At 59.2% G+C, this 24,461-nt stretch overlaps 6 protein-coding genes across 6 annotated transcripts; 4 read left to right on the forward strand and 2 right to left on the reverse strand.

The window, feature by feature from the left end:
* Positions 1 to 3,059: 3,059 nt before the first annotated feature.
* Positions 3,060 to 4,173, reverse strand: LOC137457233 (feather beta keratin). Its single transcript, XM_068169063.1, has 2 exons — positions 4,106 to 4,173; positions 3,060 to 3,807 (listed from the first exon to the last, which is right to left on the reverse strand). The coding sequence occupies exon 2, from the start codon at positions 3,785 to 3,787 to the stop codon at positions 3,491 to 3,493; it is 297 nt and encodes a 98-aa protein (XP_068025164.1). The 5' UTR covers positions 3,788 to 3,807; positions 4,106 to 4,173; the 3' UTR covers positions 3,060 to 3,490.
* An 847-nt stretch (positions 4,174 to 5,020) lies between these two features.
* Positions 5,021 to 6,222, forward strand: LOC137457231 (feather beta keratin-like). The gene is made up of 2 exons (XM_068169061.1): positions 5,021 to 5,174; positions 5,475 to 6,222. Exons 1-2 carry the CDS (start codon positions 5,021 to 5,023, stop codon positions 5,789 to 5,791), a joined length of 471 nt encoding a protein of 156 aa, XP_068025162.1. The 3' UTR covers positions 5,792 to 6,222.
* Positions 6,223 to 8,659: 2,437 nt separating this feature from the next.
* LOC137457227 (feather keratin 1-like) lies at positions 8,660 to 9,861 on the forward strand. The gene is made up of 2 exons (XM_068169056.1): positions 8,660 to 8,813; positions 9,112 to 9,861. Exons 1-2 carry the CDS (start codon positions 8,660 to 8,662, stop codon positions 9,426 to 9,428), a joined length of 471 nt encoding a protein of 156 aa, XP_068025157.1. The 3' UTR covers positions 9,429 to 9,861.
* Positions 9,862 to 13,006: 3,145 nt separating this feature from the next.
* LOC137457222 (feather keratin 4-like) lies at positions 13,007 to 15,122 on the forward strand. The gene is made up of 2 exons (XM_068169052.1): positions 13,007 to 13,087; positions 14,327 to 15,122. The coding sequence occupies exon 2, from the start codon at positions 14,341 to 14,343 to the stop codon at positions 14,689 to 14,691; it is 351 nt and encodes a 116-aa protein (XP_068025153.1). The 5' UTR covers positions 13,007 to 13,087; positions 14,327 to 14,340; the 3' UTR covers positions 14,692 to 15,122.
* A 4,408-nt stretch (positions 15,123 to 19,530) lies between these two features.
* LOC137457206 (feather beta keratin-like) lies at positions 19,531 to 20,707 on the forward strand. The gene is made up of 2 exons (XM_068169033.1): positions 19,531 to 19,638; positions 19,927 to 20,707. Exon 2 carries the CDS (start codon positions 19,949 to 19,951, stop codon positions 20,279 to 20,281), a length of 333 nt encoding a protein of 110 aa, XP_068025134.1. The 5' UTR covers positions 19,531 to 19,638; positions 19,927 to 19,948; the 3' UTR covers positions 20,282 to 20,707.
* A 2,173-nt stretch (positions 20,708 to 22,880) lies between these two features.
* Positions 22,881 to 24,097, reverse strand: LOC137457220 (scale keratin-like). Its single transcript, XM_068169050.1, has 2 exons — positions 24,002 to 24,097; positions 22,881 to 23,478 (listed from the first exon to the last, which is right to left on the reverse strand). The coding sequence occupies exon 2, from the start codon at positions 23,447 to 23,449 to the stop codon at positions 23,063 to 23,065; it is 387 nt and encodes a 128-aa protein (XP_068025151.1). The 5' UTR covers positions 23,450 to 23,478; positions 24,002 to 24,097; the 3' UTR covers positions 22,881 to 23,062.
* Positions 24,098 to 24,461: the final 364 nt, after the last annotated feature.

A 24,461-nucleotide genomic window follows, 5' to 3' on the forward strand; every position in this document is an offset into this window, starting at 1 on the left:
TCCTTGCAAAGGCATCCAGGGCGCAGGAGTGGCTCAGAGGGGGAGGGCTGCAGCTGGAGGAGTGATCAATACAAAGGGGAAACAGCAGCTAGCAAAATGAGGGAGGGGCCATGGGCTCTGGAGCTCCTCTGCAGTGAGCACAGGCTGAGGGAGCTGGGGGTGTGCAGCATGCAGAGGAGGAGGCTCCAGGGGGACCTCAGAGCTGCCTGCCAGGACCTCGAGGGATCCTGCAGGAAGGCTGCAGAGGGACTTTGCATGAGGGGGTCTGAGACAGGCCCAGGGGGAAGGGTTTGGAGCTGAGGCAGAGCAGGGTTAGAGTGGAGTTGAGGAAGAAGTTCTTCAGTCCCAGGGTGCTGAGAGCCTGGTGCAGGCTGCCCAGGGAGGCTGTGGCTGCCTCCTGCGTGGAAGGGTTCAAGGATGGGATGAGGCCTTGAGCATCCTGGGCTGGCGGGAGGCTGCTCCAGCACCCTCACACCGAAGAAGTTTCTGCTCCTCTTGAGGTGGAATTTCCTGCCATGCTGACCTGGTTGGGAGAGGGCTGGTGGCAGGGCTGGCACCAGGGCCTTCTGCTTTGTTTATCTGCTGATTGCTCAGGCTGTGGGTGGCTGAAGCCTCCCTGCAGGCTGCCAGGAGAACTCAGTCATGAACGCTTGTGAGAGGACAGCAAATCAGCAAATCCCTGAGAGCCTCCCTGGCAGCAGCAGCCCCTGCCTGTGGGATGCCTCCAGCCTCTAGGAAGGATTGGCAGGGGGAATAAAAATAACCCCAAACCTACCAAAACCTCAAGCATCCTTTTTTTTTCTTGCTGCTGGATTTCAGGAGCAAACAAGCAGGAGGTAAAGGACTGCAGAGAGGAGGAAAGCTCTGTGGGGTAAGGCAGATCCCAGGGCACAGGAGGCACAGAGTGGTTTGGGTTGGAAGGGATCATCCAGTTCCAACCCTGCTGCCATGGGCAGGGACACCTCCTCCCCAGCCCAGGCTGCTCCTCAGCATCTCTTGCTCTGTGTTTGTGATCTAACCTCCAACCACCACCACCCCCCAAGATATTCCAGCTCCATTTTGCTGCCCACTGCTGCTGCTTTATTCAGCCAGAGGAATTTAAAGCAGCTGTGGACCTGCTGCAGGAGCTTCAGAAGAGGCTGTGGCGATGACACAGTCAAAGCCACTTAATAAGGAGGGACCATTAATGAATTAATTAATAAGCCTGGTGTCTGGAGCTATTAACTGTGGCCTGCTGGGGGTGGCTCTCCGACCTCCAGGGACATTATTGCCCCGGTGCCAGCCCTCTGGCCCCACACCTGCAGCCTTTTCATGGTCTCCACACTTTTATGTCTCACCCAGTAATGACCATTTGGGGCTGGCTTTGAAGTTCTGTCCTTCAGAGGAGCCCCAAGGGTCTGCAGGCAGACACACCCCAGAGCCTCCTCACTGGGGAAGGGAGGCAAGGGAGGATCAAGATTCTGCTGTTGCTGGAGAGGAAACTCTTCAGTCAGCTCAGGGCTTTTATATTGGGTTGGGGTTTGGGGTTTTTTGGGTCTCATTTGGGATGGATAGAAAAATATTTCCATGAGTCCTGGAAGGGATCCTTCAGTCCACCCCAGTGGTTCCTTGCCAGACCTGCTCCCAGTGGATCTGGGTTGTGTCTGGATTGGGTCATTTGATCCTGGAATGGTTTGGCTTGGAGAAGCTCTCTGGGATCGTGCAGTCCAGCATCAGCCCAGCGCCAGCCTGGCCACCAAACCCCTGGCCCCAAGTGCTATGGCCACAGGGTTCTTGAACACCTCCAGGGCTGAACACCTCCACCACCTCCCTGGGCAGCCTGGGCCAGGCCCTGACCACTCTTGCAGGGCAGAAATTGTTCTTCATGGCCAACCTGAACCTCCCCTGGTGCAGCTTGAGGCCATCTGCTCTCCTTCTATCACCTGACATAGGGAGAAGAGCCCAACCCCACCTGGCTCCAGCCTCCTCTCAGGGAGCTGGAGAGACACAGAAGCTCTCCCCTCAGCCTCCTCTCCTCCAGCCTCAACACCCTCAGCTGCTCCTTCCCAGCCCTGCTCTCCAGACCCTTCCCCAGCTTTGTTGCCCTTCCCTGGCCCTGCTCCAGCCCTCAGTGTCCTTCTGGCAGTGAGGAGTCCAACCCTGACCCCAGGATTCCAGCTGTGACCTCCCCAGTGCCCATCCCATGGGGGACAATCCCTGCCCTGCTCCTGCTGCCCACCCTAGGAGGGACTAAGAGCAGAGCTGCTGAGCTGTCCCTGCCTCAGTCTCCCCAGCTTGCTGCCTTCTTGCAGGCACAAATGGACCTCTCCAGAGAGCCTGCAGAGCAGAGAGGGTTTTCTGGAGGATCTGTTGTACTTCTGCTCCAGGCTGAGCTCCTTCCAGGACACTGTGACCCACACAGAAGGTCTCCATCACTCTGAATGAATTTGACCACACAGCAGCTCCAGGGTGTCAGAGATGCTCTTCCTGCTCCCTTCCAGCCCCCTGCAGCATTCCCAGGACAGGTGATGAAGGCTGCCTGTGTCTTTCAGATGGGGGAGGCTGGATCCCCTGTTCTCATTCTCATCCTGCCCATTTCATACCCCCATGGTCACCCCAGCCCCACTGTGCAGAGGGTCCCCAGCTGCCCAGGCTACTCCCTCAACCCTCAGCTTCCTTAGGGCTCCTTCCAGTTCTAGGTCTTGGAAGTGGGAAGGGAAAGGACACACTGGGAGTGGTTAAGGTGCAATCAGAGCCTTGGGCAGGGGCTTGTTGGGCTGCACAGAAATGGCTTTGGGCAGTCCAATGGCTTCCCCCAGCAGCTGGCAGCCAGCAGCCACCCACAGCTGTTGCTCAAACATCCCCTGGGGCAGCTCCTGAGAACCCATTGGGGTGAAGTCAAAACCACAGCCCTGCTCCAGCATTCCAGGATGCCTCCAGTGACCATGGCCCTGAGGGGACTCAGCTCTTCCACGCATTAGGGAGGATACCAAACCCTTTCCCTGCCAGGGCAGCCCAGTGCCCCAGGGAGAGCTTGGGCAGGCAGTGCAGGGGGGAAGGAACACGAGGAGCCAGCAAGCTACAATGCAGCATCAACTTTAATTTAGAGTCAAAAGAGGAAAATAAAGCAGTGCCCAGGGGAAGGGACCCAGGCCAGGCTGCTGCAAGGGCAGCTGGCACTCAGGCCCCCTTCACAGCATGGCACACACACACGTGGGCACGGGGCCAGCAGCAGGGCCCCTCTCAGCTGGCTGCAGGAGGGAGCCCTGGCACAGGGCAGCAGCAGGCAGCAGGGACTCAGGACGGGCAGAAGAAAGCAGCAGAAGCAGAAGACATCTGCTGGCCGCCTCGGCAGGCACCGCAGGCCGGCCCCGGGCTGGCCTCCCTCCTTGGCAGGGGCTCGGCAGGGGGCTCAGCCCAGCTGCCAAGCCTGGCCAGCAGCTCCAGCCTCAGCCCAGCGCCTGGCTTGGGGCTCCCCGGTCGAGGCCCTCCCCGGGGGTCCGGCGCGGCTCTAGCAGGGCAGGCAGCGCCTGCCGCAGTAGCGACCACCAAGGCCAGAGAGGCCAAAGCCCCCGGAGCTGATGGGCACCCCACTCTCACTCAGGATGCTGCCCACAGCAGCGGAGGTGGTGGAGCCCACGGCGGTGTTCTGCGGGAAGGAGCTGAGGATGGGTCCTGGCAGGGTGACCACCACCGGGGAGGGCTGGATCACCACCCGCGAGTCCTGGCACTGCCTCACGCAGGGCTCGTTGCAGCTGTTGGCCAGCGGGGTCGGCCCGCAGGGACGGCACAGGTCGTAGCAGGACATGGCTGTGGCTGCAGCAGCACCTGGGCAGAGGGCAGGGAGGGCACAGCAGCGTCAGGGCCAGCCTGGCAGCTGCCAGCCAGCAGCAGAGCCACAGGCTGGGCACGGAGCAAAGGCTTCGGAGGGAGCAAGAGAGACTGAGGAGCAGGAAGTGAGACCTGCAGAGACAGCCCAGCACCTTCTCCCACCTCTCTCCCAGCACGGCAGGAAGAGCAGAGATGCTGAGAGCAGGGCCAGGGAGGCAAAGGCTTGAGGGAGGCCGAGAGACAAAGAGCAGAGCAGGAGAAAGAGAGCAGAGAGGCAAAGGCTGTGGCAGCTCACCTTGGTCAGCAGGCAGCGGAAGGCAAGAGGAGGCTGAGGGAAGCCTGCTCAGGACCTGCCTTTTATAGTGCCCCACTCTGCCCCGGGCCCAGAGCTGCTCATGGAATGTGTTTGCCAGCAGCTCATCTGCCATGCAAAGCATCACCATTAGAGAAATGAGGCCACTGCTGCTGTGCCCTGCAACGCTGCCTTCTCATTTCCCCGTCCCTCACAGGGCCCTTCAGCCTCCCAGGCTCCTTTCAAGTCCCAGCATTAGAGGCCAGGAATGGTGCCAGGGGCAGTGCCACGTCAGCACAGGCAGGTGAGGCAGCCAGGGATGGGCACTGTCCCACCTCAGCCGACACTGCCAGGCCCTTACCCCCCAGGCATCCCTTTGTGATCCCCATTCTGAACAGGGCCTCAATCCCCTCCTTGCTGTCAGCTCCTGCATGTCAGAGCAGAAGGGCAGGAGGGCAACCTGGTTGCATTTGGAGAGTTTCATTCTGCCCTTCCTCTGCAGAAGGCGGTAAGGGGCTGGGCAAATGCCCTCAGGGCACTGTCACAGACCACAGGGCATTGAACCTCCCAAGCAGGGACTGAGCAGATCTGCAAACACTGCTGAGCTCTCAGGAGCTGGGCAGACACATGGTAGTGCTGGCCTGGGATTGCTGGGGTGCAGGAACATGCCCCTCAGAGGATGGGGATCACAAAGGGATGCCCTGGAGGGTAAGGGCCTGGCACTGTCGGCTGAGGTGGGACAGTGCCCATCCCTGGCTGCCTCACCTGCCTGTGCTGACGTGGCACTGCCCCTGGCACCATTCCTGGCCTCTAATGCTGGGACTTGAAAGGAGCCTGGGAGGCTGAAGGGCCCTGTGAGGGACGGGGAAATGAGAAGGCAGCGTTGCAGGGCACAGCAGCAGTGGCCTCATTTCTCTAATGGTGATGCTTTGCATGGCAGATGAGCTGCTGGCAAACACATTCCATGAGCAAAGGCAGCTCTGGGCCCGGGGCAGAGTGGGGCACTATAAAAGGCAGGTCCTGAGCAGGCTTCCCTCAGCCTCCTCTTGCCTTCCGCTGCCTGCTGACCAAGGTGAGCTGCCACAGCCTTTGCCTCTCTGTTCTCTTTCTCCTGCTCTGCTCTTTGTCTCTCTTGGCCTCCCTCAAGCCTTTGCCTCCCTGGCCCTGCTCTCAGCATCTCTGCTCTTCCTGCCGTGCTGGGAGGGAGGTGGGAGAAGGTGCTGGGCTGTCTCTGCAGGTCTCACTTCCTGCTCCTCAGTCTCTCTTGCTCCCTCCGAAGCCTTTGCTCCGTGCCCAGCCTGTGGCTCTGCTGCCGGCCGGCAGCTGCCAGGCTGGCCCTGACGCTGCTGTGCCCTCCCTGCCCTCTGCCCAGGTGCTGCTGCAGCCACAGCCATGTCCTGCTACGACCTGTGCCGTCCCTGCGGGCCGACCCCGCTGGCCAACAGCTGCAACGAGCCCTGCGTGAGGCAGTGCCAGGACTCGCGGGTGGTGATCCAGCCCTCCCCGGTGGTGGTCACCCTGCCAGGACCCATCCTCAGCTCCTTCCCGCAGAACACCGCCGTGGGCTCCACCACCTCCGCAGCCGTGGGCAGCATCCTGAGTGAGAGTGGGGTGCCCATCAGCTCCGGGGGCTTTGGCCTCTCTGGCCTTGGTGGTCGCTACTGCGGCAGGCGCTGCCTGCCCTGCTAGAGCCGCGCCGGACCCCCGGGGAGGGCCTCGACCGGGGAGCCCCAAGCCAGGCGCTGGGCTGAGGCTGGAGCTGCTGGCCAGGCTTGGCAGCTGGGCTGAGCCCCCTGCCGAGCCCCTGCCAAGGAGGGAGGCCAGCCCGGGGCCGGCCTGCGGTGCCTGCCGAGGCGGCCAGCAGATGTCTTCTGCTTCTGCTGCTTTCTTCTGCCCGTCCTGAGTCCCTGCTGCCTGCTGCTGCCCTGTGCCAGGGCTCCCTCCTGCAGCCAGCTGAGAGGGGCCCTGCTGCTGGCCCCGTGCCCACGTGTGTGTGTGCCATGCTGTGAAGGGGGCCTGAGTGCCAGCTGCCCTTGCAGCAGCCTGGCCTGGGTCCCTTCCCCTGGGCACTGCTTTGTTTCCCTCTTTTGACTCTAAATTAAAGTTGATGCTGCATTGTAGCTTGCTGGCTCCTCGTGTTCCTTCCCCCCTGCACTGCCTGCCCAAGCTCTCCCTGGGGCACTGGGCTGCCCTGGCAGGGTAAAAGGTTGGCTGAAGGAATGTCCTTGAGTTGTGTCTTTCCTGGGGCACTGGAGTGGGTTTGCAACTGAAGTGGTGACCTGGAGGGAAGTGTTCTGGCAATGCACCTGACCGGGTCTGCACAAAGCACCACAACACTTTGGCCTCACACAAGTTGTTTGTCCATTTCCAAACCTTTCTCATGCTGCCCATGGCTCCCATGCTGCCCAGAGGAGCAAGGCAGTGGCTGTCCCCTCTGCTCCTAGCACTGTTGAGGCCACACCTCACGTCCTGGGGTCAGTTTCGGGGCCCTCACTCCAAGAAGGACATTGAGAAGCTGGAGCAGGGCCAGGGAAGGGCAAAGACACTGATGGAGATTCTAAGGAAGTCTTGTGAGGAGCTGAGGGAGCTGGGGTTGCTTGGGCTGGAGAAGAGGAGGCTGAGGAGAGAACTCTTTGCTCTCTGCAGCTCCCTGCAAGGAGGTCTGAGGGGGGTTGGTCTCTTCTCCCAGGTAACAAATTAGGACAAGAGCAAATGGCCCCAAAGTGCACCAAGGGATGTTTAGGTTGGACCTGAGGAGCAATTCCTTCCTTCAGAGTGTGGTCAGGGACTGGCCCAGGCTGCCCAGGGAGGTTGTGGAGTCCCCAGCCCTGGAGCTGTTGAATAAAATGTGGCCACGGCCCCTGGGGCCAGGGTTTGGTGGCTGTGGTGGTGCTGGGTTGGTGTTGGGCTGGATCACCTCAGAGAGCTCCTCCAGCCTCACTGATTCTGTGTTTCTGTCATTTTGTGATGAGAGTGATGAGTGCCAAGTGCCCAAGGGGTTGTGATCCTTCCCTTCTGCCCCCAGCCCCTCGCTCTGTGCCCCCCAGGCCCCTCTCTCATTCACTCTGCAGTGTTTTGTGTTGCTGTTCAGGGACTGCCTGGCAGACTCCATGGCAGTGCCCTGAGGGCATTCACCCGACCTCTTTGCTGCCTTCTGCACAGCAGAGGAAGGGCAGAATGAAGCCCTCCAGAGTGCAGCCAGGATGCCCTCCTGCCCTTCTGCTCTGGGCTGCAGGAGCTGACAGCAGGGACAGAAGGAACCTTGCTTGTGCCTGGGGTGCTCCTGGAGCTGCTGTGGGCAGCTGCCCTGGCATGTGGTGGTTGCTGCTGCCCCAGGGGCTGTGGCAGAGGCCAAGCTGCCTGTCCCTTCCCCCCACAGGCTCCAGGCCTTCCCAGGGGAGGTTTTACCCCAGAGGTGCCAGTGCTGCTCCAGGCCGAGTGAGGGGCAGCTCCTGTGCTGTGCCAGCCTTGGGCAGCTCAGCAGTGCCTGTGCCAGCCTTGAGCAGCCCAGCAGCACCTGTGCCAGCCTTGAGCAGCCCAGCAGCACCTGTGCCAGAGCCCCAGTCCTTCCTGCCCTGCCAGAGCTGCTGCCAGCTGCAGCCCCTCTGCAGCAAGGCAATGGAGCTTGCTGCAGCCTCCTGAGCCCTGCTGGGACAAGAGCAGAGGCAGGGTGGGGGAAGAGCTGGCAGCAGGGAGGGCAGACATCACCTGCAGCATGTACCAGGAGAGAGCAGAACCTGGCAGGACACTGGGGCCCTTGGCAGAGCCTCACCATGGGCAGAGGCTGTGGAGGTGTCAAGGTCTGGCAGGAGCCTCCAGCTGGGGATCTGCTGGGCTGGGGGTGGGCTGAATGGAGCCTTAGAAGAGAAGACAGAAATGGAATCAGCTTCCTCCTTTGGAGGAGCTTCTCCTGTCTGCCCCTGCTGGGACAGATGCAGCTGCTGCCTGTGTGCCAGGGGCAGAGATGTCCTCTCCTTGCCCAGCAGTGTCCTGAGTGCAGGAACCCCAGGTACAAGGACCCTGAAGAGCTTCACCTAGGGTCTCTTCCTCCTCCCTCTTGCCTTTGACCCAGGGCTCTGTTTCAGCTCTTTCATCACCTTGGTGCTTGGGCAGGAAGCTTTCTGGTTTTGCAGAGCTGCTCCTGGCTTGCATGAGGCTCCTTGGTCTGTGCCCTAGGGCTCTGGGAGGCTTTAGGGACCTGCTCAGCATCAGTGAGCTCTGTACCCATCATGGTCACCTCTGGCTCTGCTCCTGCCCTGTGGGCTCCTGCCCTGTGGGCTGCTGCCCTGCTTGAGCTCATCCCTGCTTTGTCACCAAGGGTTTGATAGCTCAGCTGGGCTCTGGGCTGTACCTGGCCACTGGATTTGCATTTTCCTCACTCAGTTGTTTTGGCTCAGAATTAGTCTTCATTTACTTCTGTGTCATTTTCCCTGGCACCATTCCTGGCCTCTAATGCTGGGACTTGAAAGGAGCCTGGGAGGCTGAAGGGCCCTGTGAGGGACGGGGAAATGAGAAGGCAGCGTTGCAGGGCACAGCAGCAGTGGCCTCATTTCTCTAATGGTGATGCTTTGCATGGCAGATGAGCTGCTGGCAAACACATTCCATGAGCAAAGGCAGCTCTGGGCCCGGGGCAGAGTGGGGCACTATAAAAGGCAGGTCCTGAGCAGGCTTCCCTCAGCCTCCTCTTGCCTTCCGCTGCCTGCTGACCAAGGTGAGCTGCCACAGCCTTTGCCTCTCTGCTCTCTTTCTCCTGCTCTGCTCTTTGTCTCTCGGCCTCCCTCAAGCCTTTGCCTCCCTGGCCCTGCTCTCAGCGTCTCTGCTCTTCCTGCCGTGCTGGGAGGGAGGTGGGAGAAGGTGCTGGGCTGTCTCTGCAGGTCTCACTTCCTGCTCCTCAGTCTCTCTTGCTCCCTCTGAAGCCTTTGCTCCGTGCCCAGCCTGTGGCTCTGGTGCTGGCCGGCAGCTGCCAGGCTGGCCCTGACGCTGCTGTGCCCTCCCTGCCCTCTGCCCAGGTGCTGCTGCAGCCACAGCCATGTCCTGCTACGACCTGTGCCGTCCCTGCGGGCCGACCCCGCTGGCCAACAGCTGCAACGAGCCCTGCGTGAGGCAGTGCCAGGACTCGCGGGTGGTGATCCAGCCCTCCCCGGTGGTGGTCACCCTGCCAGGACCCATCCTCAGCTCCTTCCCGCAGAACACCGCCGTTGGATCCTCAGCCTCTGCAGCCGTGGGCAGCATCCTGAGCGAGGACGGAGTCCCCATCAGCTCCGGGGGCTTTGGCCTCTCTGGCCTTGGTGGTCGCTACTGCGGCAGGCGCTGCCTGCCCTGCTAGAGCCGCGCCGGACCCCCGGGGAGGGCCTCGACCGGGGAGCCCCAAGCCAGGCGCTGGGCTGAGGCTGGAGCTGCTGGCCAGGCTTGGCAGCTGGGCTGAGCCCCCTGCCGAGCCCCTGCCAAGGAGGGAGGCCAGCCAGGTGCTGGCTGGACTCCTGGCCAGGCTCTGTCTTGCTCTTGAAACGCTTTTGATGTCTTTCCTCACACCTGTGAGTTGCATCTCACACTGCTGTGGTCTGATGCTGTCCTGTCAGTGATTGTTGGGTGGGGTGGTTTTGTTTAATTCAGGAGTTAAGGAAAAGTGGAGTCTTGCTTGCTGTCTTCCAGCTGGAGTGGTTCAAACGTCTCCCTCCTCTTGTAGCAACCTCGATGTGTTCCTCTTGTTTTGCAGAATCCCTCCTGACTTTGTATCATTAAACTGAAGTTGCATCTGAGTCTGAGTCTCTTTGTGCCTTTCTTTCCCTTGGCCAAGAATGTTTCATCCTGGGGAAAAAGCCTCTGCAGAGTGTCCTGCTCAGATGCAGCCTCCTGGGCTCCACTTTGTGCCCCTTGCCCCTTGGCTTGGCTCTGGGCACCGCTGAGCAGAGTCTGGCCCCAGCCTCTTGCTCCCCCCAGCCTTTAGCTCTGGCTGAGCATTGCTCAGATCCCCTCTGGGGCTGCTCTTCTCCAGGCTCCCAGCCCCAGGGCTCTCAGCCTTTGCTCTTCACAGAGCTGCTCCAGGGTGGATGTGGAGTCTCCTTCTCTGGAGACTTTCAACCTCCACCTGGATGTGTTCCTGTGTGACCTGCTCTGGGTGGTCCTACTGTTGGATGAGACGATCTCCAGAGGTCCCTTCCTGCCCCTGCAGGAGTCTGCAGCAGGCTGAGTGGAGTCTCTGATGGAAAATCAGCTTCCCTGAAGGCATTTTTCTGAGCAGAGAAGGACTGCAGTCCCTGGGTTGTGCTCACAGAGCTCCTGGGGCTGTCACACAGCTGCTGTGGCTGAAGCTGTTTGCTGCTCACTCTGCTCTGCACATCAGGGAATGGCCTCCTGCTCAGTGCCAGGGAGGTGTCCTTCTGCCATGCAGACTGGGCAGGGAACATAAAGGATCCAGGAATTAATGTGAGGAAAATGAAATGGCTGCTTGAGAGGCTTGGGCCCTACAGCAGCAGCAGTCCTGAAAGGCACTTGGGTGGTGCTGGTGGAGATCTGCTCCCTGCCCCAAGCCTGGTTGAGGGCTCCAAGCTGGCTTGGATGTTGCTCTGCTTGAGGGCAGAAAGCTCTGCAAGGAGCTGGCCAGGCTGGCTCCGTGGGCTGAGGCCAGTGGGATGAGGTTTGACAAGGCCCAAGGGCTGGCTCCTGCACTTGGGTTACAGCCACCCCATGGAGGCTCCAGGCTGGGGGCAGCAGCTGGAAACTGCTCAGCAGAGAAAGCCCTGGGGGAGGTTGGTGCCAGCAGCTGGAGGTGAGCCAGCATGTGCCTGGGTGGCCAAGAAGGGCACCAGCAGCCTGGCCTGGATCAGCAGTGGTGTGGGCAGCAGGAGCAGGGCAGGGATTGTGCCCCTGGGCTGGGCACTGGGGAGGCCACAGCTGGGGTACCCTGGGTTCAGTTTTGGGGTCCTCCCTCCAATAAAGACATTGAGAGGCTGGAGTGGGTCCAGCTGAATCCTCATCCCTGGGGGTGTTTCATGGCTGCAGAGCTGAGGTGCTGAGGGCCATGGCTTAGCCCCAGCCTTGGCAGAGTCAGAGAGTGCTTGGAGGGGATGACCTTGAAAGGCCTTTCCCCAACCCTAACGAATTTGTGATTCTGTCATTTAGAAGGACCCCCCCCAAAAAAAAAAAACCCAAACCACAATCAAAAGCATAAAGCAGTGTCCTGGAGCCTGCCCTCTTCAGACAGCCTTGGTGCAGGAGAGCAGAAGGTGCCCAGCAGTGTGCCAGGGCTGGCATGGGTGCAGCAGCTCTGCTGGCTGAGGAGCCCACCCAGGCCTCCCTCTTTGCGTCCATCGCTTCCCACGTCCCTGGCTGCAGGCAGAACCTTCTGCTGCTAATGAAATGGCTTTGCTGGTGGCTCCCTGTCTGGCTTCAGTGGGAGAAGCCTGCCCTGGACATGAGGAAGTCTTTTCATCTTCCCCAGGCCTGGGCACTTTGAATTCCTGCTGCTCTCATGCTGACTCCCAGAGCTGCGCCGAGCGATGGCTCCAAGCTGGCTTTCATGAAGCCCTTTTTGGCTCCTCGGCAATTTGTGGCTGTCTTGGGAGCAAATTTTCACATCAGACTCCAGAGCTTTCCTGAACCTCTTTTGTTTCCACTTCCCTGTCTGAGCCACCTCACAACAGCTCCCAGTTAATTTCTTCACCATCTTTGCAAAGAACAACCTCGGAGGAGGCCTTCCAGCCCCTTGGAGGAGTTCTTGGAGCCAGTCAGACTGATCTGGGGGCTGAGTCATGACCAGGAGACAGCTCAGGAGCCCCTTGGAAAGGACTGCAGTGAGGGTTTGGCTGCAAAGTGTGACTTAGCAGAGCAAAAAGAAGCTTTTGGGTGCACAGAGGGGAGTGTGGCCAGCAGGGCAAGGGAGATCTCCTCCACATCTTCCCTGACCAAGTGAGGTCACCTCTGGAGTGCTGGGGCCAGGGCTGGGCTCCCCAGTTTCAGAGGGACTGGGAGCTACTGGGGAGAGCCCAGGGGAAGCTGGGAAGGTGCTGAGGGGCCTGGAGCAGCTCTGTGAGGAGCAAAGGCTGAGAGCTCCCTGGGGCTGAGAGCCTGGCAAAGCTCCAACCCTGTGCCATAGGCAGGGACACCTCCACCAGCCCAGGCTGCTCAAGGCCTCATCCAGCCTGGCCTTGAGCACCTCCAGGGAAGGGGCAGCCACAGCTCCCCTGGGCAACCTGTTTCAGGGTCTCCTCACCCTCCCTCTCAAGGATTTCTCCACTCTCCATCTCCCCTCTCCCAGCTCAAAGCCGTTGTCCTTCATCCTGTCGCTCCCAGCCCTTCCCCAGCTCTCCTTCATCCCCCCAGGCACTGGAAGCTCTCCGGGCTATGATCTGCCTGCATTTCTCTCTGAATTTCCCACAGGGCTCTGACTTCTCTCCTGGATGCAGCAGGATTTGAGGCTCTTTGAGCAGGACCTTCCCAAAGAGCAGAGCTTCAGCCTCGATTCTTCTGCTGCTTTGTCTGGAACCAGAGCTTGGCAAACGCATTGGTGGGGCCCAGAGCTTATTAAGGTTTTCCACTCAGATCCTTAATAACAGAACACCCCAGGAGGATGAATTATGCATTGTATAAACTCTCCTTAATTGGGGTTGTGTGGGGTGGTTTTCCCCCCCCCCCCCCCCCCCTTATGACTAAAGTGAAGCACACAATTGGAGGGGAGATGCTGTCTGGGCTGCAAGGTGGCAGTGGCATAAATCTGGCCCAGAACTGCAGGGGATGAGAGGAGCTTGGCTGGGGCAATGTGTGCCAGAAGATAAGGAAACAAAAACACAAAGTAATGAACAGTGGGGGAAAGATATTTAATGGGCTGGGAGCGTTTTTGCATGTGGGACATAGTGGCTGGGGAAATAATTTGATGCTCAAAGGCTGTCTGTGGTCCCCAGGCCATCCTGGGTGCAGTATAAAAGCAAACTCCACTCCAGCTCCTGCCTGCCACTTCTCTTCCCTTTTCCCTCTTTTGTGAGCCAGGTTAGTCCAACTCTGCTTCTCCTTCCCTGCTTGCTGAGTTCTTTGCCTTCAGAACCTTTTGGTTGTTGTCCTTTCTGCTCTGCCAGCTGCTGGATTAGGCTTGGGGTGGGGAGGAGGAGGCTTCTCCCCTTGGAGCTGTTGGGGTTGGCTGTTAGAGGTGGAGGTACTGCTGGAGTCATAGAGCCATAGGATGGGCTGGGATGGAAGGGATCTCCCCTGGGACTGAGAGTCCTGACTTGGCCACACACAGAGCCTTGGCATGGTGGTGTTGGTTCATTCAGAGGAGAGCTTTCAGATGTGCTGAAGAGCTGAAGAGCTGTGGCCAAGAAGGCCACCAGCAGCCTGGCTTGGGTCAGCCGCAGTGTGGGCAGCAGCAGCAGGGTAGGGATTGTCCCCCCCTGGGCTGGGCACTGGGGAGGGCACACCTCGAGTTCTGGGTGCAGCTTTGGGCACCTCAAGACAAGAGAGATGTGGAGATGCTGGGGTGAGGGCAGAGGAGGGCAAGGAAGCTGGGAAGGGCCTGGAGAATAAATCTGATGAAGGAGCTGGGGCTGCTTGGTTTGAAAGAGAAGAGGCTGAGGGGAGACCTCTTGGCTCTCTACAGCTACCAGGGAGAGGGTGGAGGCACCAGCCCTGGGTGTGTTCAAGGGTGGTTTGGATGTGGTGCTTGGGGGTATGGTTGAGGGGTGAGCTTTGCAGAGCAAGGTTCTGGGCTGGGCTTGGTGATCCTGAGGGTCTGTTCCAAGCTGAATGTTTCTGTGGCTCTGTGGAGCTGAGGCAGAGCAGGGTTAGAGTGGAGCTGAGGAAGAAGTTCTTCAGTCCCAGGGGGGTGAGGTTCTGGCACAGGCTGGCCAGGGAGGCTGTGGCTGCCTCCTCTGGAGCTGAGGCAGAGCAGGGTTAGAGTGGAGCTGGGAAGAGGTTCTTCAGTCCCAGGGGGTGAGGGTCTGGCACAGGCTGGCCAGGGAGGCTGTGGCTGCCTCCTCTGGAGCTGAGGCAGAGCAGGGTAGAGTGGAGCTGAAGAAGAAGTTCTTCAGTCCCAGGGAGGTGAGGCTCTGGCACAGGCTGGCCAGGGAAGCTGTGGCTGCCTCCTGCCTGGGGGCGTTCAAGGCCTCGAGCAGCTGAGTGCAGCTGAGAGCTGTCCCTGGGCACGGTGGGGGAGGTTGGAGCAGCTGAGCTCTGAGCTCCCTCCCACTCCCTGACCCTCTGCTGTCTCTCCACCTCCCTGGTGCTGTGTTTCAGGCTCAGCTGCATCCATGTCCTGCTACGAGCGATGCTCTTCCAGCTCCTGCGGGCCGACGCCGCTGGCCAACAGCTGCAGCGAGCCCTGCGTCCGGCAGTGCCAGGACTCCACGGTGGTCATCCAGCCCTCCCCCGTGGTGGTCACCCTGCCAGGACCCATCCTCAGCTCCTTCCCTCAGAACACCACCGTGGGCTCCTCGGCCTCTGCGGCCATTGGCAGTGCCCTCAGTGCTGAGGGGGTCCCCATCAGCTCTGGCAGCTCCTTGGGCTTGGGGAGCTTTGGGTACCCAGGGCTGGGCAGCGCCTACAGCCGGCCCGGCCGGCGCTACGCCTCCTACCGTGGGGGCTTCTATGGACCCTGCTGAAGCCTGAGGAGATGCCCAGGAACGCTGAAGCACCAACCCCACGCAGGACTGAGCTCATGGCCACGGGTTCCAGAAGTGACCTTAGGTACCCACGGCCCCACCTGCAGCTGGTGGAGCGGTGGGAGCTTGGCAGCTCCTAGAGCCAGGCCTGTGCTTGCCTTTTGTGTTTGCTTTCCTTTGTGTGTCTGGCCAAGGGTTTTTGTCCTCTCAGTCAGCTGTGGGATGGGCAGGGGCTGCCCTGCCTGGCTGGATCAGCACAGCCTCCTCCACTGAGAAGGAAGAGCTCGACCTGCTGAGTGTGCCCGTGTGAGTGGCACGAGTGGGCACTGTCCTCACTGGGCCCTGTCCTCAGTGGGCTATGGATATGTCTCCTTCCCCTTTGTGTTGCTTCCTTCCATTCCTCAGCCTCATTAAATTTGTGCTGCAGCAAACCCAGAGTCTGTTTGTCCTTCTTCCCTCTCCTGCCCTCCCTTCCTCAGCTCGTCCGTGGTGGGGCAGGGCCGGCTGCAAGGCATCAGTTCCAAACAGCACCATGCAGGTGGCCTCATGCCAGGTGCCAGGGGAGAGCAAATCAGGCTGCAGCTGTGCCACACCTGGCAAAGGCAGCAGCAGGCTGTTGTCCCCCTGCTGCTGCATGAGCAGGACACCCTCAAGCAGGGCAGATGCTTCTTTGCACTTCAAAGAGATGGAGAAAGGCTCTTTAGCTGCCCTGGCACTGCCCTGTGGTGGGAGTTGGAGGTCCTTGGAGAGGGCCAAGGGTGAGGCACTGAGATGGGAGCTCAGCTGCCCTTCAGGGAGCCTAAGCCCAAGGAAAAGCTCTCTGAGGGCAGTGCTGCTCCTCCTTGGCCTCCTGTGGCTGCAATAGACAAAGAGAACCTAGGGAGGAAAGATGGCAGAGTGGTGCAGCAGGACCATCCCCAGGGGCACCAGGCATGGCAGGGAGAGACCTCCTGAAGCACTGCCAGCAGTCAGCTGGCACAGAGGGGGCAGGTGTGCTCCTGCCTGGGCAAGCTGGCACAGGACTGTGGCTTTCCTTAGCCTACCTCGGAAAAAATCAGCAAAACTCCTTCCTAAGGAGGGAGGGAGGGAGGAAGCCATTCCTGAGCACAGCTGAGCCTGCTCAGGGCTGAGGGGATGGGAGGGAGGCCACAAGCTGGGGTGTCCCCAGGGGAGCAGCTCAGAGCTTCCTGGTGGGTACAGGAACCCCTGGCAGCTGAGATCAGGCCCTGGTTAAGACCTGGGGAAGAAGGGAAGGGGAGGGGAGGGAAAAAAGGGAGAGGAGGGAAGGAAGGGAGGGAAGGGGAGGGAAGGAAGGGAGGGAAGGAAGGGAGGGAAGGGGAGGGGAAGGGGAGGGAAAGGAGGGGAAGGAGGGAAGGGGAGTGGTGGGGAGGGGAGGGGAGGGAAGGAAATGGGAAAGGGGAAGGAGAGGAAGGGAAGGGGAGGGAAAGAAAGGAGGGGAGAAGGGAAGGGGAGGGGAGAGGAGGGGAGGGAAGGGAAGGATGGGAAGGGGAGGGAGAGGGAAGGAGGGAGGAAGGGAGGGCTTTGTGGGGTTTGGAAGAGGGTTGGCCTTTGAGATGTGCTGGTCCTGGGCAGCAATATCTGGGGGGAGGAGATTGGAGGCTTTGAAGCTCTAACCCATTCTGAGGCTGTTTCTGTAAACTGCTCCTGCTGTGCCTGGTGGAGCTGAGCTTCTTCAGGCCTTGCTTGGCTCCATCTGGGCTGGAATGAAGGTGGTGCTCAGAGCTTTGGTCCCTAAAAGAAGAAGGTTTGAAAAGCTCTACCTGAAGGCTCTGCAGACTCAGTGTCCTGCCAGGCCACGCAGCTCCCAGCCTGGTATCTCTGAGCTGTCTGGCTTGGAGTCTCTGTCTGTGTCTGCAGAGGCTGATGCTGACCTGTAATTAAAGCTGCAGTCATTAGTGGAGCTCAATTAGAGGAGGCAGATCAGTTCCTGAGAGAATTCAGGCTTTGAAGGAGCATTTTCTGAGCACACAGAGGAGGGGAAGCTGAGACTTTGATGTTGTGATGGTCTGAGGTCCATGGGCAAAGGATTCTTTGCCCCCCTCGCCCCCAGCTGAACACCTTAGCCTGGAGAAGAGGAGGCTCAGGGGAGACCTTCTTGCTCTCTACAGCTACCTGAAGGGAGGTTGGAGCCAGGTGGGGGTTGGTCTCTTCTCCCAGGCAACCAGCCCCAGAACAAGAGGACACAGTCTCAAGCTGTGCCAGGGGAAGTTTAGGCTGGAGGTGAGGAGAAAGTTCTTCGCAGAGAGAGAGATTTGCCCTTGGGATGTGCTGCCCAGGGAGGTGGTGGAGTCCCCAGCCCTGGAGGTGTTCAAAAAAGGCTTGGATGTGGCACTTGGAGCCATGGTTTAGTTAGTCAGGAGGTGTAGGGGATTAGGTAATAGGTTGGACACGATGATCTCTGAGGTCTTTTCCAACCTGGTTGATTCCATGATCCTATTCTGTGATTCTATGACCTTCCATAGAGATCCTCATTCACCTGAGGTGGTGGCAAAATGCTTTGCTTGAAGGGAGGCCAAGCACCTGTGGCCAGGCAGGGCAGAGCAGAGCAGGCAGAGTCCCACAGCAGAGACCCCTGGGGAGAGCTGTGGCTGAGGCACTGCTCTGGAGCCATCCTGAAGATGCTCAGCTGGACAGATGCAGACACTTCCCATCACAGGGCTCCTGCCTGGGGGAGCTGAGACATCCCTGCACATTCAGTAATTACCCCCTGCACTAATTGATTTTAATGCATTTGCATCTGGCTGGGGCCCCACTGGTGGAGTTGTTTTGTTTACTGTTTGTGTTTATTGCCCTGGCCTTGCATGGAGGCCACACTCCCTGGGGCCTCTTTCATCTCCCTGCTTTGCATCCAGGCCTGGCTCTGCCTTCCCCAAGTGGGGATGAGTCAGAGCTGGATTTGGTTAGGAATTTTGGCTGCTCTTTGGAATTTCGGTGGCAAGAGGCTCACAGGAGTTCCCCCCCACCCCCTCCCCCCACAGCAGCTTCCCACATCAGTCCTGAGTGGGCAGTTCCACCTCTGAGCATTTGTAGGACCCCAGATGTATGGAACCCCAGATGTATGGAGCCCCAGGACCACTGTGCTTGCCGAAGAACTTCAAGCTCCTCCAGCCCCAGCCCTTCTCTGACTCTACCCAGGGCTGGGGCTAAGCCATGGACCCCAGCACAGCAGCTCTGCCCCTCTGAAACCCCTCCAGGGATTCAGGCTCTCTGCTCTCTGGGATATTGCAGAGCTTTTAAGCTGCTGGGATGAGAAGATTTGGGGCAGCCAAGCCTGCCTGACTCATGATCACCATCAGCAGAGGACCTGAGATCCTTTTCAACGTCTCTGCACCATTTGGAGTTTGCTTTCCCAAGCTCCCTGCTGCTGCTCTGCTCACTGAAGGCTTCTTGCCGTGAAGGAATTCATTTGTGATGGGCAGTGAGACTCTTGATTGTGTCCAGGCAGCGTCACAAACCTGCACACTTCCTCCTGCTCTGTGATCCTCCTGGAGCCAGAGAATGGCTCAGGTTGGAGGGGACCTTCGAGATCGTCTGGCCCAACCTCCCCTATTTGCATGTCTGAGCTGCTGATGTGAACCTGGCCGACTTTTTGTTCTTCAAAAGTGCTCCATCAGCGTTTGCTTCCCAGGGGACCTTCCCGGGGATGCAGCTCAGGGACACTTTGCATGTCTCCACCTGATCCCAAACGCCAGGAGAGGAGGGGTTGGGTCCTGCTCCCTGCCCCGGAGCCTGCTCCTGTGCCCTCTGGGGCTGCTTCTTCGGGCTGGGAGTTGCCTTTGAAATAGAAATGGAGTTGCTGTACCTCACCAGCCTCTTTTGGATGATGCAGCAAGGGAGACAACCTCATTTGCTTTCAAAAGAGGAGGGAAAAAAGGGGGGGGGGGGGGGGAAGGGGGGGCAAGAAGATCCTAAACTTCTCTAATTAGCTGCCATTAATTAGCAGCATAATTGTGAGTAATAGCCCAGGACACAGCAGGGGAAAGCAGTAATTTAAGGGCAGATGTAAAAACTCTTTGGAGTCTTTCATGAGCCCAAGGCTGAGTGGTGGAGGACTCTGAGTGCCCCTGGCTGTGACCAGCCTAAAACCCACAACAATCCTCAGCCTGACCTGGTTTCTGCTTCCCTCCCCCCCGGTGTTTGATGTAGAAAGCAAACCCTAGCTGCAGACTGCTTAGATGAAGGACTTGGCCACGCAGCCCCCAGATTGCAGAGCTGTGGCTCCGGATCCCTTCCTGGCAGTGGTTTGATGTGGCCTGCGTGGCTCAGGCTGTGGTGGCCTCTCGTCTGCAGGCAGGAAAAGTCAATCTTCACTTCCCCCTCAAACCCTCTGCAGCCCCTTTGGCACTGGGGTGGTGCCATCAGCTCTGGCACCACTTTCCCCCTGGAGCTGGGCTGCTGCCTGGCAAAGCTGTGAGCCAGCCTGGAGTCATAAACTGCCAATTCTTGGCCTTTTTTTTTGGGGGGGGATCTGTGTCAGAAAGTTTTGCTCCTCAAGAGGAGGGAGGATTTCAGAGGGCAGCTCACAGGGACCATGCCAAGGGGCCACGGGGTGCCCGCAGTGCCCTCAGGATGCAGAAGAATCTCTGTAGGGGGAGATGAACCAGTTTGATTTGGGCAGGAAGGAGCTGGGCTCAGATCTGGAGATAAAAGGAGGCTCTGGAGTGGAATGCAGACGTGGTGGGGAGGAAATAAAATCAAATCAGGGCAAGAAACACGAAGAAGAGGGGCGGGGGGGGGGGCCCAGAAATTAACTCATCAGCTGGGGGTGCTTTGCATACCAGAGGGCTCCAGCAATTGGCTGGCAAAGGGCTACGTGCACAGAGCTGTGCCTGAGCTCCTCAGGTGCTGCAGGACAAGCTATAAAAGCCCAGCACAGGCAGAGCTGCTCCCATCCTCTCCTGCTGCTTTCTTCTCCTCGGGGAAAGGGTAAGTCCAGAGCTGCTTCCCATGTCCTGAGCTGCTGCCTGCCCTGCGTTGTGCTTTGACTCTTTGAGCTCTTTCCTCTGTGCTCCTCACCTGTGTTGAGGACACCTGCAGGCGGCTGCAGGTTGGGGTTTCACCGGAGTCTCTTCTCAGCCTGAGACTCAGCCCTGACTCCGCTGCCCACAGAGACTCTGCTTAGCTGCTTGCGCTCTCCATCGCCTCTCGGGGGCTCAGTTCCGTGACTCCAGCCGCGACGTCTTTCCTCTACCTCCTCCCTCCCTTGTGTTGCAGACCCAGCTCCCTGCTGCAAGCCATGTCCTGCTACGACCTGTGCCCCCCCAGCTCCTGCGGGCCGACCCCGCTGGCCAACAGCTGCAACGAGCCCTGCGTCCGGCAGTGCCAGGACTCCACCTACGTCATCCAGCCCTCCCCGGTGGTGGTCACCCTGCCGGGACCCATCCTCAGCTCCTTCCCCCAGAACACCACCGTGGGCTCCTCGGCCTCCGCAGCCGTTGGGGATGCTCTCAGCGCCGGGGGGGTCCCCATCAACTCGGGCAGCTCCTCAGGACTTGGCACCCTTGGCTACTCCGCTCTGGGCGGCCTCTACGGGAGGCCCTCCAGGCGCTACAATCGCTGCGGGCCGTGAGAGCGCCTCGGAGCGGGGACCCCACGGGGGGAACACCCAGGAGCTCGGAAGCGTGACCCGGACGCACGACAGGATTGATGACCATGGCCGCTCGCTTGCTGCCCTTCCCCTCTCCCTCCCCCCCGAGCTCTCGGGACCGCAGGAGCTTGGCACCGCCGACTCTTAAGCCTTTTTTATCTGTTGTTAATGAGGTGTGAATGCGTCGCTCGGGTTGTTGTTGCATGCAGGAGTTTGGGCGTCCAGCTGCCCAGCGTTGCCTTCAGCCTGGACGATTTGGTTTGGTCCAGACTCAACACTTCGCTTTCTTTACGTTTTTGGAAACCATTTCGTTGTATGTTGGTTGTTTTGGTTCGGTTTTTGTTCTCCCCCTTCGGGTTTTTTTTAACCATTCTGTTTTCTTACTCATTAAATTTGTAGCGCATCATCCTCCTGCGTGCCTGGGAATGTTCGTTCTCCCTCTGCCTCCCCCCCCCCCCCCCCCGGAGTCTCCTCGAGGTGGGGTTTGCCTCTGCCTTAAACTGTCAGACGCAGGCAGCTTCATTTAAATCATCCCCTCCTTAATTAGCAAGGGAGGAGGTCTACCTGGACCTCAGCAAGGCCTTTGACACCATCCCCCATAGCAAACTCCTGGCCAAGCTGTCAGCCCATGGCTTGGACGGGAGCACACTGCAGTGGGTTAGGAACTGGCTGGATGGCCGAGCCCAGAGAGTGGTGGTGAATGGTGCCACAGCCAGCTGGCAGCCAGGCACCAGTGGTGTGCCCCAGGGAGCAGTGCTGGGCCCTGTGCTCTTTAACATCTTTATTGATGATCTGGATAAGGGCATTGAGTCCATCAGCAGTAAATTTGCTGATGACACCAAGCTGGGGGCAGGAGTTGATCTGCTGGAGGGCAGAGAGGTTCTGCAGAGGGACCTCGACAGGCTGGGCAGATGGGCAGAATCCAACGGCATGAGATTGAACACATCCCAGTGCCAGGTGCTGCACATTGGCCACAACAACCCCAGGCAGTGCTACAGGCTGGGGGCAGAGTGGCTGAGAGCAGCCAGGCAGAGAGGGACCTGGGGATGCTGGTTGATGGTAGGCTGAACATGAGCCTGCAGTGTGCCCAGGCAGCCAAGAGGGCCAATGGCAGCCTGGCCTGCATCAGGAAGAGTGTGGCCAGCAGGAGCAGGGAGGTCATTCTGCCCCTGGACACTGCACTGGTTAGGCCACACCTCGAGTCCTGTGTCCAGTTCTGGGCCCCTCAGTTTAGGAAGGAGGTTGACTTGCTGGAACAAGTCCAGAGAAGAGCAACAAAGTTGGTGAGGGGTTTGGAACACAGCCCTGTGAGGAGAGGCTGAGGGAGCTGGGGTCGCTCAGCCTGGAGAAGAGGAGACTCAGGGGAGACCTTATCACTCTCTACAACTACCTGAAGGGAGGTTGTAGACAGGCAGAGGTTGGTCTCTTCTCCCAGGCAGCCAGTACCAGAACAAGAGGACACAGTCTGAGGCTGCGCCAGGGGAGGTTCAGGCTGGATGTTAGGAAGAAGTTCTACACAGAGAGAGTGATTGCCCTTTGGGATGGGCTGCCTGGGGAGGTGGTGGAGTCACCATCATTGGAGGTGTTCAGAAGGAGACTTGCTGGGGTGCTTGGTGCCACGGGTTAGCTGTTTGGGTGGGTTGGATTGGCTGATGGGTTGGACAGGATGATCTTGAAGGTCTCTTCCAACCTGGTTTGGTTTATTCTAATAAAGGTTTTCTAAAGGTTTATAGGACAGAAGGCCAAGAACAGAATTTCCTGTGTATCTTTGTAGTACTGCCTGAAATGTCAGAGAGAAAAAGGAAGCAGTGGGTAAGGAGGGGAGAGGCTGAGAGCCCTGGGGCTCAGAGCCTGGAAAAGAGCAGCCCCAGAGGGGATGTGAGCAATGCTCAGCAGGAGCTAAAGCTTGGGAAGAGGCTACAATCCCTTGGTAATTGGTGGGTAACCGAGGTGGTGGTTTGGGGGCCTCTGCGGTGTCACCAGAAGCCCACAGAGCAATACCGATAATTACTCTGCCTGCTCTGAAGCTCCACAAGATAATGACTCCGGAATTGCCAAACAAACCCTCATTAGCCCAGCCCTGCCTCGGGGATCCTAATTAAACTTTCACTCCCTGGCTTAAGCAAAGACCGAGCTGGGCAGGGCCCTAGATAAGGGAAGATTGCTCCAGGACCTTGCACGGGGACTCAGCAGCCCGAGTGCCAGGACAGAAGAGAAGCTTTGCCTCATCCCTTCGTGCGGTTCCTCGGTGCCTCTCTTTCATTTCTTTCTTCTCCTGGACTTTGTTCAATGTTCCTTCCCCTGGCTGCCAGGCTCCCACCCCCGGGGCATCCCTGAATTGGCGTGAGGAGAGAGGAAGCCTGAGGCTGTGCTGCTCTCTGCCCTGCCCACACACCCTGCGAGCCCCAGGCAAGGCTCTCTCTCCTCTGCCTGCTGCCTGCATCCTCCTCTCCCAACAGCACCCACCCTCACCTCACCTGGCCAGCCCTGACCCTGCTGGCACCTCACTCAGGAGCCAGGCAACTGCCCCCCAACCCCTGGTGGTCTTCGGATTTGCAAGGAGGAGCAAGAGAGAGCAAAGTTGGATGCCAGAAACATTTATTGTGGGGAAAGAGGAGGGAGAGATGATCAGGGAGCTGGTGGGCAGGAGGCAGCAGGACTGCTGGCAGAGGTTGCTGCCTTCAGAAGGCTCTTGTGCAGAGGCTCACTGTGCATGGGGGCAGTGGTGCTGGGCAGTGGTGTGGGGGCAGCGTGGGGCTGTGCCTAGCAGGGCCCGTAGGTGTCCCAGAGCTTCTTGGTGTAGCGAGGCAGCAGGCAAGGGCTGCAGGCAGGAGCAGCGTAGGGTCTGCCAAAGGTGCAGAGCCCCCCCGAGCCCTGGGTGGCGCCGGCGCCGTAGAGGCCCCCCAGCCCCAGGGAGCCCCCAAAGGCAGGGGCTCCGGAGGAGCCCACCACAGCTTGCTGGGGGAAGGAGCTGAGGATGGGGCCGGGGAAGGTGACGACGACAGGGGGCGGCTGGATGAAGGCCGTGGAGTCGGGGCACTGGCGGGCACACAGCTCGTTGCAGCTCTCAGCGATGGGCTGGGGCACGGCCACGCTGGTTCTGGGTGGGCACACGTCGGCCTTGGGTGGGCACAGGTCGTAGCAGGACATCGTTGTGGGTGTGGAGGTGGCTGTGGAGGCTAAAAAGAAAAGGCAGAGGGTTGATGAGGTCTGGGTGGGGGGGAGAAGTGGCTGTGCTGCAGCTCTGCTCTGGGTGCAGCCCTCACTAACTGCTTCAGCCCCAGCTGAGCTCCTGGAGCCAAAGGTTCTGTCTGCAGAACGTGACCCCTGGTATATTTCAGCTGGAAAAGCCCTCCAGGATCATCCAGTCCAGCATCAACCCAGCACTGCCCTGGCCACCAAACCCCAAGTGCCATGGCCACAAGTTTCTTGAACACCTCCAGGGCTGGGGACTCCACCACCTCCCTGTGCAGCCTGGGCCAGTCCCTGACCACTCTTGCAGGACAGAATTTGTTCCTAATCTCCAGCCTAATCCTCCCCTAGTGCATTTTTAAGCCATTCTCTATGACCCAAGCCTTGAGGTAAGACCAGAAATGCTCCAACACTGCCCACAACCTGAGCATCCCTGTGAGAATCCTCTCCCTCTGCCCTGCTGCAGGCTGGGAGCAAGGACAGAGCAAGCAGCCAAGGCTCCACACTCACCAAGCTGGAGGAGCTGAGCAGCCAGAGGAGTGTGTGGAGAAGCTCAGGGTCTGGAGCTTTTATAGAGCTCCTCAGGGCTCTGCTGAGCTTTGCACCTGGGGCCTGCTGCTGGGGGGGGGGGGTTTGCCCTTGGCCACTTAACAGCTTCCAGGTGATGACAGCTTTGTGCTTGTCACGGTGGGGACGGTGCTGAGCTGGTGCTGTGCTGTCCGTGTTGCACCATCCTGAGTTCTTTAATCTTGGGTCTGGAAGCAATTCTTGGTATCATCATAGTGACCTCAGTGGAATCTCCACAGGCATCCAGCTGACTCCACATCTCACTTCTTCCGTCCCAGAGCTGCCCCAAGCTGGGCAGAGCTTTACTCAGACTCCTCTCTGGCTGACAGGGGCTTTGGGGTTGGGTTTTTTTTCCCTTCCTCAAGAGCCCTTCACATTCATCTGCTCAATTAATTAAGGGCAG

The sequence above is a fragment of the Melanerpes formicivorus genome, unplaced genomic scaffold (assembly GCF_026170545.1).
Source record: "Melanerpes formicivorus ecotype bairdi unplaced genomic scaffold, bMelFor1.0.p_v2 SCAF_164, whole genome shotgun sequence".
Classification (NCBI taxonomy): domain Eukaryota; kingdom Metazoa; phylum Chordata; class Aves; order Piciformes; family Picidae; genus Melanerpes; species Melanerpes formicivorus.

Coding starts and splice junctions, on each gene's coding strand:
- LOC137457231 (XM_068169061.1), top strand. CDS start 5,021: ATGGTGATGCTTTGCATGGCAGATGAGCTGCTGGCAAACACATTCCAT. Junction 5,175..5,474: donor TCCGCTGCCTGCTGACCAAG/GTGAGCTGCCAC, acceptor CCCTCTGCCCAG/GTGCTGCTGCAGCCACAGCC.
- LOC137457220 (XM_068169050.1), bottom strand. CDS start 23,449: ATGTCCTGCTACGACCTGTGCCCACCCAAGGCCGACGTGTGCCCACCC.
- LOC137457233 (XM_068169063.1), bottom strand. CDS start 3,787: ATGTCCTGCTACGACCTGTGCCGTCCCTGCGGGCCGACCCCGCTGGCC.
- LOC137457206 (XM_068169033.1), top strand. CDS start 19,949: ATGTCCTGCTACGACCTGTGCCCCCCCAGCTCCTGCGGGCCGACCCCG.
- LOC137457227 (XM_068169056.1), top strand. CDS start 8,660: ATGGTGATGCTTTGCATGGCAGATGAGCTGCTGGCAAACACATTCCAT. Junction 8,814..9,111: donor TCCGCTGCCTGCTGACCAAG/GTGAGCTGCCAC, acceptor CCCTCTGCCCAG/GTGCTGCTGCAGCCACAGCC.
- LOC137457222 (XM_068169052.1), top strand. CDS start 14,341: ATGTCCTGCTACGAGCGATGCTCTTCCAGCTCCTGCGGGCCGACGCCG.